This window comes from Uncinocarpus reesii, genomic scaffold (genome assembly GCF_000003515.1).
Source record: "Uncinocarpus reesii 1704 scaffold_1 genomic scaffold, whole genome shotgun sequence".
Classification (NCBI taxonomy): Eukaryota; Fungi; Ascomycota; class Eurotiomycetes; order Onygenales; family Onygenaceae; genus Uncinocarpus; species Uncinocarpus reesii.
The window spans coordinates 6,693,900-6,705,068 of NW_003052500.1; the positions used below are offsets into that span (position 1 = coordinate 6,693,900).

Here is an 11,169-nt window from a genome sequence, read left to right on the forward strand (position 1 = left end):
CAGGAGAGAATGGCGACTCCGTCTTCCCGGCAATGGATGGTTTCGTCTTCAACGTCGGGGATCTCGCCATCCCGGGTTCTGTCTTATCACGCAATTGAGCGGAGTAATCGACTGCTCCCACCGTCCTCCCTTTGCCACTTGCCGAACCTTCCAGTCCATAATGCATGGATCGACTGTTACTAGCCTGGGATTGAGAGATCAGTCCAAAATGCTTGGCTCCGGCCTTTCTCCTCTTCTCCTCGATCCGCATATATTACCCCATCTGCCCCCTCCCTTCTCTTTGCTCCTTATTCCCTCTTGTGCAAGCCTTGATACCCTATTAGCCGCTCATCCATCCTTCTGAAGCACCATCTCCGTTGGCCCAGCGTCTATCTTTATTTCTTTTATAATCAAGCGGCTTTTTATTTGTATTTGACCCCGCTGCCTCGAGCCTCATTTCAATCTAGCTCTAAGCATTCGCCACCTGAATATCATACAATCCTAATCTCAGCACAGAAGACGCCAGCAACAGACGCTATGGATACTACAAAGAAGCCCAATATCCTTTACATTATGGCAGACCAGATGGCTGCCCCCCTTCTCTCTATTTACAACTCTTCCTCCCGGATCAAAACCCCTAATATCGAGACGCTTGCGGAATCCGGCGTGGTTTTTGAGTCAGCATACTGCAACTCTCCTCTCTGCGCACCCTCGCGCTTCACTATGGTCAGCGGACAGCTTCCATCACGAATTGGTGGTTACGACAACGCCAGTGATCTCCCAGCCGACACCCCTACATATTCCCATTACCTGCGAGCGCAAGGCTATCACACAGCACTGTCTGGGAAGATGCATTTTGCAGGACCCGACCAGCTACACGGGTATGAGGAACGACTAACTAGCGACATTTATCCTGGTGATTACGGATGGACTGTGGATTGGGATCAGCCGGTGAGTGAGAACACAAGTGACAAAGAAGACGGAACAGGGAGGCTTTTGATGTAATCCTTGGTCCCCTTGATCTTCTATTATCGTTCTTGAGGTGCGTTGTTAGACATAATACTAAAAACGGTGAACTCGAGCAGGAGCTGCGCAAAGACTGGTATCATGACATGTCCTCAGTGATGGAAGCTGGCCCGTGCGTTCGCAGTAACCAGCTCGATTTCGACGACGAAGTGGTTCACAAAGCTACGCAATACCTCTATGACCACGTTCGCTACCGTACTGGTCAGCCATTTTGCCTTACTGTTTCCATGACACATCCACATGATCCTTATACTATGACCAAAGACTACTGGGATATGTATGAAGATGTGGATATCCCACTTCCCCAGACTCCTGCGCTCCCCCAAGACAAGCTTGATCCGCACTCACAGCGCGTAATGAAGATTGTCGATTTGTGGGACAGGGAAATCCCTGAAGAGCGTATCAAGGCTGCCCGTCGCGCTTATTTTGCTGCTTGTACCTATGTGGATACGCAAATTGGCAAGCTGATGACCGTTTTGAAGAATTGTGGCTTAGCGGATGATACCATTGTTGTATTTACAGGAGACCACGGCGATATGCTTGGAGAAAAGGGGCTGTGGTACAAGATGGTGTGGTATGAAATGTCTGCCAGGGTGCCAATGATTGTATCTGCTCCTGGAAAGTACCAACCGAAACGGGTCAAAGAGAATGTATCTACTATGGATCTACTACCCACATTCGTTGCTATGAGTGGTGGCTCTGTTGACCCCACCTTGCCGCTTGATGGTGTCTCATTGATGCCTTACCTCGACGAGAGCTCCAGTGGTGAGAAGACCGATACAGTATTGGGAGAGTACATGGCAGAAGGTACATTGGCTCCAGTAGTCATGATCCGTCGCGGCCCATGGAAATTCATCTACTCGCCCATTGATCCGCCCATGCTCTTCAATGTGGAGGCCGATCCTACCGAGTCTACCAATCTTGCTGAAGGTATCCAACTGCCATCCCATCACGTGGCAGTGAAAGATAGCTGTCCCCAAGCAGCAGCGCCTCCAAAACCCACAGGCCCAGCGCCGCTTCCGACACCTGTGACGTCCCCCAGCCCTCAAACCCTACCCGTCCCATTCTTTTCACAGTCAAACACTTCCAATCCTGCCATTTTCACTCCACCTCGCAGTCCAAGCCCCAACAAGGCTACCACCGTTGCGCGTGGTGCGATTAAGCCTGCCGAACTAGCCGCCCTGCTAGCTTCGTTCCACGAAGAGGTTCACGCACGCTGGGACTTTAAGCGTATCCATCAAGAGGTTTTGCACTCTCAGCGCCGCCGTCGACTGGTATATTCTGCTCTGATTGAAGGCAAAATCACGGCCTGGGATTACACGCCTCCAACAGATGGAAGCCAGATGTATATCCGCAACGTTGGACAGAGCGCGTTGGGAAATGTTGAGTTTTTGAACCGCTGGCCAAGAGTTGGGAGGGAGGTGCAATTTCGGCCATGAAGATGGAATAGGCAAAGGAATTTGGTGAACGGTTTCCGAGCAACACCTTCGACCAGCAATTTTTTGATCTAGCGAGAACGCAGAATATGGGCGGAGAAGACGAAAACGGGGTCGAGAAAAGATAACCAGAAAAAAAAGAAAAAACACGGAAAACTATTGAAAATCATTCAACATGCAATTCACGGCGGTGAAACCCCCCATGAGTGGGGATTCGGAAAAACCAACCACAGTACACAAAAAAATGGGAAATATCATTAACTAACTAGTATACTCCGTATTCAAAGGAGCTTTATCTGCCATGACTTCTTGGCCGAAGTGCGCGGTGGATGGTAGGCGGATATCCAGGAAGCCGGGTTACTCTCAGCTTTTCGTCCTGTCATCTAAAGTATTCTTAGTTGGATAGTTAAATTGAAGACGATATTTATATTTGGAAGGAAACAAGGATTGGATCCATATTCTGCCTTGATAACTAACGCGAGCCGTAGGAAAGCAAGACGCCCAGTCTACACCTTTATCACTATCTCAAGGTACATAAACCGGATCCCGGGCAGCTAAGATTCGGCTTCGGCTCGGCTGAGGTAGTTAGTCACGTGCCGCTTATGCTCGGCCCGATCTTGGTGTCTAACCTGATTCGGGCAAGAGTAGCTTATCTAACCAGGGCTTCGGACCCCGCCGACGTCAGTTGACGAGGCTGTCTTGCTTTCTCCAGGACGACATATAAAAGGCCGGTTTGATCCATAGCATCGCGCTCATTTGAAATGCAGGCTGATGAGGTGGCTTGGGATGCTTCTTACTGCTAGGCACTTGGTGTTTCTCCCAGTATAGTTAGTTCTGAAAGACCCAGCTTGCTACCTAACTTTTTTCCGTACATTCTTTTGGCCTGATACGTTTGTGAGACTGCCAGCTTCTCCGGAATCAGACGTATCTACCTGCTTTTCTCCTGGCGCTTTACTTTTTGTTTTTAAGAATATACCCATTCCATATCTATTTTAGGGTGCTTTGTCTCTATTTTTGATAGTCCGCCATCCTTTCGATAAGGCCTAGTTGAACGGCTCCTACCGTTCTTATAAAATATCATGAACGGTAGTAGATCAACAAATGGCTCCAAAGGAGGATACTCGCGGACAGTATACTATGGAACCTTTCTGAACGTGACTCGTGGGCCGGACACACAGGCAACGCCAAACTTGCCCCCAACCTATCGACTAGTTGTTAATCACGGTGCCTTGTGGGTAAACGAAACAGAAGGCAGGATTGAAGGTTTTGACTGGGAAGTACAAAGTGAAAACGAGTTGTCTCAACTAATCGAGAGGCATGGATGGGACCTGAATGGAACGGAAAACGCTGGGACATTTGTGAACATTGTGAGGTCAAGGAAGGAGAGAAACGGCTTCTTTTTTCCAGGGTTTGTGGGTATGTCGACTCCGTTCTCCGTAGAATAACATCGGAAGGGGGAACGCGCGATAGTTTTGAGCTTATCCATCTGCACCTCCTCCGCTGCTCGTCATGCAAGCCTTCTTTGAAATTGGACCAGGAGCCAGTTACACGAAACTGACGCTCAGGGCACAGATACCCATATTCATGCTTCGCAATACCCCAACTCTGGCATTTTTGGTTCGTCAACGCTGCTTGATTGGTTAGAGACCTATACATTCCCATTGGAGTCGTCCTTTGGAAACAAATCAGATCCTAATATTGCACCTCAAAAGGCGTACACTGCCTATAACCGAGTGGTAGCTCGCACCCTTTCACATGGCACCACGTGCGCTGCTTATTTTGCTACAATTCATGTCCCCGCTACCAATCTCCTCGCTGATATATGTCATGCTCGCGGCCAGCGAGCTTTGATCGGCCGCGTCTGCATGGACAACCCGGAAACCTGTCCAGGCGACTACCGCGACGAGTCCAGCGAGCAATCCATTGCCGCCACCAAAGCCTCAATGGCACATATCCGTTCTCTAGACCCAAGCGGCCACCTCATCCGCCCGATCATAACACCCCGATTCGCCCCATCCTGTACTCTTGAAACGCTCTCCAAACTCGGCGCCCTCGCAGCCTCAACGTCCCCACCAACGCACATTCAAACGCACATCTCCGAAAACAAAGAAGAGATTCAACTTGTTCTATCCCAATTCCAGCAGTGCAGCAGCTACGCTGAAGTATACGACAACGCCGCACTTCTCACCTCGCGCACCATCCTTGCGCATGGTATCCATCTCACACAAGCTGAACGCGAGCTGATTCATGCCCGTGGCTCGGCAGTTTCTCATTGTCCCGCGTCCAATTCGGCGATTGGATCGGGGTTATGCCCGGTGCGGACGTTGCTGGATGATGGCATACCTGTCGGCTTGGGTACGGACGTAAGCGGAGGGTATAGCCCGAGTATTCTGGAAGCAGCGCGGCAGGCGTGTTTGGTGTCCAGATTGGTGTCTTTCCAGAATGGGGCTGCTGAGAAGCAGGAGTCGAGCGCTAGCGGCCGGGAGAAGCTGAGTGTTGAAGAGGCACTGTATTTGGCCACGCGTGGTGGTGCGAAAGTGGTTGGAATGGAGGATGATATTGGTGGATTTGAGAAGGGAATGTTCTGGGATGCGCAAATGATTGAGCTAGGCGGAGTGATAGGAAAGGACGAGGATGAGGAGGATAGGGGAAATGTGGATATTTTTGGGTGGGAGAATTGGGGAGAGAAAATTGCGAAGTGGATGTGGAGCGGTGATGATAGGAATGTCAAGGCTGTCTGGGTGGGAGGAAGCCTAGTTCATGGAAAGATCCCTGGTGCATGATCTTCACTTCTGAGGGTGATGTGCTCATTGATTGGACCTGGAATTTGTGAAAGTTCGTCAACGACTTGTCCTTAACTATATTACAGCATAGACTACATCGGTATGATGTGCAGTATACCGTCAGTCAGTGACCATGTAGGGTACATGTATACTATTGATATAAATTGCTCTCTACAAGATATTGTTGAAAAGACAGCTGGTCATTATATGCACGGCTTTGTCACTTCCAGAGCTAGAGACTACGTCCCTCTAGCTATACATACCAATGAATCATTCCGCAGCTGGACTACTCGAACCTCGAAGTAGGGGATTCCGCTGCTGGTCCGCCCCTGCCAAGATCCTTGGCTTTCCGCTCCCGTGGCGCGGGAATACGTCAAATACGAACGCAAAAAGGAAATAGATTCATGAACTGGATTAATAGTTTGATCGAGAAAAGTGCCGAAAGGATATGAATAGTAACGCCTATAAAGAATAGCTAGGGAGACATGCTTTTTCTGTTAGAATGAAGACCAGGAATTAGTTGAAGAGATTCGGAAAGAAAGTGAATGATAATATTGCTCGAAGTAAATCTTTCAATTTTTGGAGTAACGGTCAGTCAATCATGAGCAAGCAGTGAAGGACAAATAGGGTATTATAATATTTTTCAGTCATAAGGTGTTGAAACACTTTGCACTTTTGGACATTACAGGTCATGTTGGGTGCTTTTTTCCGCGAGTAAGTGATTTAATTGTACACGTGACAGGAGGGGTAGCAAGGACATATCTAAAGTGCTCGTGTATGGATTCTTTCATGTTAAATGCAACGTTGCAGAGGTATCCCATGAATGTTAAAAAGGACATCAGGCATGAACGCAAGATAACGAAACGAGATAGGGATATCATTTTATTCTGTTTTTATTCTGAGTCTTCAACCGGGCCGCAAGTGCAGAAGAGGTTTTGGTCGCCGAAAGCTATATGGCAAGGTTAGTCAGTTGAAATCCATGCATTAAAGAACTCTGAGGAGACTCACCATCATCCACTCTTGTCACAGTAGGCCAGAACTTCTTCTCCAGCAACCACGGCAGTGGATAGGCTGCCTTCTCTCTCGTATACGGACGATCCCACTCCGTGGCAAGCAAGTCGCGCTGGGTGTGAGGTGCCATCTTCATCACGTTATTCTCTCTTGGCTGTTCTCCACGCTCGATCGCCGCGATCTCCTCACGGATTGAGATAAGCGCATCGCAGAATCGGTCGAGCTCAGCTTTGGGCTCGGACTCGGTGGGCTCAATCATCAGGGTGTTGGCAACGGGCCAAGACATGGTCGGCCCATGGAAGCCGTAGTCCTGCAAGCGTTTAGCGATGTCAATGGCTTCAACGCCAGCGGTGGCTTTGAATTTGCGGACATCTAGGATGAACTCGTGGGCGCAGCGGCCATTGGTGTTCGTATAGAGAATGGGATAGTGCGGCTTGAGGCGGGAAAGAAGGTAGTTGGCGTTCAGGAGGGTGATCTTAGTAGCGTGAGTGAGGCCCTTGGAGCCCATCATGTTGATATAAGAGAACGTGATCGGAAGGATGCTTGCGCTTCCAAAGGGCGCAGCAGAGATTGGAGGGGAGTCAACGGAAGATGACCGTTTGGCTAGAAGAGGTTCGCTCAGAGGATGAGAGGGGAGGAAGAGTCGGAGGTGTTCAGCAACACCAATAGGCCCAACGCCGGGCCCGCCACCGCCATGAGGAATGCAGAAGGTCTTGTGAAGGTTAAGGTGGCAGACGTCAGCGCCAATCTCTCCGGGGGAGCAAAGGCCAATTTGAGCGTTCATGTTGGCGCCGTCCATGTACACCTGACCGCCATGCTCGTGAACGATATTGCAAACTTCCTTGATAGTGGGTTCATAGACGCCGAATGTGCTAGGATAGGTGACCATGATTGCCGCCAGCTCGTCTTTGTGTTTCTGGCACTTAACGCGAAGGTCTGCAAGGTCGAGATTTCCGGTGGCAGTGTCGCACTTCACCGTGACAACTTTCATACCAGCCATGGCAGCGCTGGCAGGGTTGGTACCATGCGCAGAAACAGGAATCAAGCAGATATTCCTCTTTCCGGGTTCACCAATGCTATCTTGGTACTTCTTGATAACTCGCAAGCCTGCGAATTCTCCTTGAGCTCCAGAGTTGGGCTGAATGGTAACTTCGGCCATGCCGGTAATATCTGCTAACTGTTGTTCCAAGTCCTCGACCATGTCGACATAACCTTCCACCTTTTGAGCGGGAGTGAAGGGATGCATGGTCGAGAACTCTGGCCATGTGATGGGGACCATTTCCGTGGTGGCGTTCAATTTCATGGTGCAGGATCCGAGAGGAATCATGGAATGGGCAAGAGATAGATCTTTTGACACAAGGTGCTGCATATAGCGCAGCATTTCGGTTTCGGAATGGTGGGTGTTGAATACAGGGTGGGTAAGATAGGAAGACGTCCGCTTGACGCTTGCAGGAAGTTCGATAGACGGAACATCCTTGACGTTCAAAACTTCGGCTCCACCCTTCGAAGAAATACTTGCAAATACAGACAGGAGTTCTTTCAACTCATCGACACCGACACTCTCGTCCAGCGAGATGCCGACCTTGGTGGGGCTCACTCGTCGAAGATACAATCCCGAATTTAGAGCAGAGGTGACAATCGAATCTGCCTCGGAGGCGTCTTTGGCCTCAATAGTTAGGGTATCGAAAAAGGCATTTCCTCTCGCGAGCACGTTGAATCCTAACAGCTCCAGATTCTGGCGCAGAAGAGTGGTCAACGCCATGATACGTTCGGCGATGGCCTTCAGGCCCTTTGGGCCGTGGTATACGGCATACATGGCAGTCATATTGGCCAAAAGAGCTTGCGCCGTGCAAATGTTGCTAGTGGCCTTTTCTCTGCGGATATGCTGTTCGCGGGTCTGTAGGGCTAGTCGCAAGGCTCGGTTGCCGAGGCGATCTTTGGAAACACCAACAATACGGCCAGGGATCTTACGCTTGTACTTATCAGTGCAGGCGAAAAAGGCGGCATGAGGACCACCAAAACCCATGGGTACACCCAATCGCTGTGCGTTTCCGAATGCAATGTCGGCGCCAAATTCTCCAGGAGCTTTCAGAACAGTCAAAGCGAGGAGGTCAGTGGCAACCGAGAAGGTCCCGCCTTGGGCATGGATTTGGTTGCTCAGGTTTTCAAAGTCGAGAACTGCTCCCTCGGTATCGGGATACTGCGCGAGGACACCAATTAGTCGATCTCCTTGACCCTTAACAAGCTTAAAATCCTCTGCCATGATGTCGCCAATCTCCAGTCTGATGCCAAATCCTTCCGCACGAGACCTCAGGACAGCAATGGTCTGCGGGTGGCAGAGGTGCGACACAACGAAGACTTTTCCATCTTGTTTCTGCTTGCTCATAGGGAGGGTGGCCCATGACATGGTCATCGCTTCGGCGGCAGCGGTTCCCTCATCGAGGACGGACGCATTGGCGACGGGGAGACCGGTCAGGTCGGCCGTCAGAGTTTGAAAGTTTAGGAGGGATTCGAGCCGACCTTGGCTGATCTCCGGCTGGTAAGGAGTATAACTGGTGTACCAAGCAGGGTTTTCGAGAACGTTTCTCTGGATCACGGGTGGCACCACGGTCGAGTAATACCCGCACCCGATGAATGATTTACCCGTCGCGTCGATTTTTGCCTTGTACGACTCGAGCAACTTGATCATATCCTTTTCTCCAAGTCCACCCAGCACGCCGTCTTTGCGGAGTCCCGCTGCGGATTTTGGCTCGGTAACCGAGAGGTTCCTGGCAGTCAAGATATCCCCGGGAAGTACTTGTTGGACGAATTCGTCGAGGCTTTTCGCTGGAGGGTCTAAAGCACCCAGCATCTGCTCTGTGGCATCTGCGCCAGGGCCAATATGTCGGCGTGGAAATGTGTCTAGTGGAGAGAGAAGGTCCCGGGGCTGGAGGCTGTCGGTGTCGGCGCCAGAGCTCGAGTGGACGGCTCTGCGGGCTGATTGCGTCTGCTGGAAACGGGAAAGCTGCAAGCATTGCCTGCAGGCCGTCAGCGGCGACACGCGAGACGATCTGAGCGCAGCATTGCGCAGCGAATTATACGCCAGCTGGCGGGCGCCTGTTCGGAGAACCGCGAATGGTGCGACCATGATTGCAGGCTGGAGGCGCAAGTCTGCGAATCAATTGTGCAGAAAAGGGGAACCGGGGACCGAGACGAGGTCTCTCGGCACAAGCAGACACGCGAACTGCAGCAATTGAAACGAGAGGAATTGCGAACAGGTCAGAGACAGAGCAGAAGAGCAGAGAAAAGACGCAGCAGAATAAAAAGCGAGCGGGGGATGTGTCACTCGGCGGGATTGCTGCGGAACCCCAAGGTTGCTGAGGCGCGCCGCTGATTGGCTGGATATCCCTGGCAAGCCTCGGCCGATAGCAGTCACGTGCGATAACCGCGGGCCAATGGAAAACGAACCTAATAATTACTAAGCAGTTTAAGGCACATGATTGGTGGAAACGGCAAATCCGTGCTGGTGCTAGCCGCAAACAGGCAAGCGCCGAGATCACCTGACGGGAAAAGTTTTCAGGTGTATTACATAATCTCCGACGGGCAACTCAAAGCAGTTTCCCGCGTAAAAGGGGCGGTTGGAGCGAGAGAAAACTGGATTGCAGTGGATATAGATTGTGCTGAGAGCCTGGTTGATTATACCGTTGATTATTTGGCTCTTGTTCATAAGAGTTGTTTGAGCAAACTCTGGAGTTCAGGGGCTCAGGGGTTTGCGGATTATGTAAGACGGGATTTCAAGGGAGATAGTTATCAAGTCAATCAAGAGAAAAGCAGTATAGTTTCTCTGTCCTATGCAACAATTGAGTCTTGTTTTGCACGGAGCAACTCCTCCATTGTGGATGCCGTTATCTTATGGCCGTTCTGCACGGCGAATTGCCATGCCGTAAGCCCATAGTGGTCCTTGATTTCGGTGTTGGCCATGCCCTCCGTCATTAACATTCGAGCAGCAGATTCAAGCCCATTACCTGCAGCAAGATGCAATGGTGTCCACCCATAGTTATCTTGAACGTCTACAGCAGCCTTGCCATCAGCAATCAGCACCTGAGCAGCAGCTACATGATTGTGAAGGGCCGCCAAGTGGAGTGCTGTTCAACCGTCGTGGTTTTTGAGCTCAACATCCGCTTGACATTCAACAATCATCACATGCTCAAGTGTGGCAAAGCCGCGACGGGCAGCAATGTGGAGAGGTGTATGGGTGTACCCGTCTGTTGCACTGACATCAGCCTTACCCTTGGAGAACAGCGAACGAACAATTGCTTCATGGTTATCGTATGTGGCTAGATGTAGGGCAGTTTGCCCATAATTGTCTTTGGCATCAACATCAGCTTGAAACTCGGTAAAAAGGAGGGACGTCGTTGATAGCCAGCCACGGACAGCAGCCAGGTGTAGCGCTGTCTGCCCATGATCGTCTTTGGCGCCAACATCTGCCTTGCCCAAGGTAATTAGCACGCGCACTGTTGCATCTTTGCCGTTATGTGCTGCAAGATGTAGTGGCGTCCTCCCGTCGTCGTCCCTAGTCTCAATACTAGCACCAAATTCAGCGACAAGTATGCGCGCGATTGCATCATAGCCTTCCATAGCTGCGAGATGCAAAGCCGTTTGTCCATCGTGAGCTTGAACATTAGGTTCAGCCTTGCCTGTATTGATGAGAACCCGAACCGTCTCCTCCTGGCCGTGGCTGGCAGCCAAATGCATGGCTGTCTGACCGTAATTTCCCATTGCGTCAACTTCAACTGTGCTTTGAGACGCAAGGGCGAGCACAACGGCTTCATGGCCTTTCAGAGTAGCCAAATGAAGCGCTGCGAACCCGTTCTCATCCTGGGCTTGGGCATCGGCTTTGCCCTCAGTAACCAGGGCAAGAGTTGTGGCCACATGGCCATTCCGAGCCGCCACAT

General features: G+C 50.8%; 4 protein-coding genes across 4 annotated transcripts; 2 read left to right on the top strand and 2 right to left on the bottom strand.

The window, feature by feature from the left end:
* Window positions 1-516: 516 nt before the first annotated feature.
* UREG_02522 (choline-sulfatase) lies at window positions 517-2,444 on the top strand (the record flags this gene model as incomplete). The annotated part of the gene is made up of 2 exons (XM_002542960.1): window positions 517-930; window positions 1,065-2,444. 2 exons carry the CDS (start codon window positions 517-519, stop codon window positions 2,442-2,444), a joined length of 1,794 nt encoding a protein of 597 aa, XP_002543006.1.
* A 1,076-nt stretch (window positions 2,445-3,520) lies between these two features.
* Window positions 3,521-5,224, top strand: UREG_02523 (uncharacterized protein; the record flags this gene model as incomplete). The annotated part of the gene is made up of 2 exons (XM_002542961.1): window positions 3,521-3,857; window positions 4,014-5,224. 2 exons carry the CDS (start codon window positions 3,521-3,523, stop codon window positions 5,222-5,224), a joined length of 1,548 nt encoding a protein of 515 aa, XP_002543007.1.
* An 893-nt stretch (window positions 5,225-6,117) lies between these two features.
* Window positions 6,118-9,362, bottom strand: UREG_02524 (glycine dehydrogenase; the record flags this gene model as incomplete). The annotated part of the gene is made up of 2 exons (XM_002542962.1): window positions 6,118-6,173; window positions 6,233-9,362. The coding sequence occupies 2 exons, from the start codon at window positions 9,360-9,362 to the stop codon at window positions 6,118-6,120; spliced, it is 3,186 nt and encodes a 1,061-aa protein (XP_002543008.1).
* A 701-nt stretch (window positions 9,363-10,063) lies between these two features.
* On the bottom strand, window positions 10,064-10,993 carry UREG_02525 (uncharacterized protein; the record flags this gene model as incomplete). The annotated part of the gene is made up of 2 exons (XM_002542963.1): window positions 10,064-10,284; window positions 10,504-10,993. 2 exons carry the CDS (start codon window positions 10,991-10,993, stop codon window positions 10,064-10,066), a joined length of 711 nt encoding a protein of 236 aa, XP_002543009.1.
* Window positions 10,994-11,169: the final 176 nt, after the last annotated feature.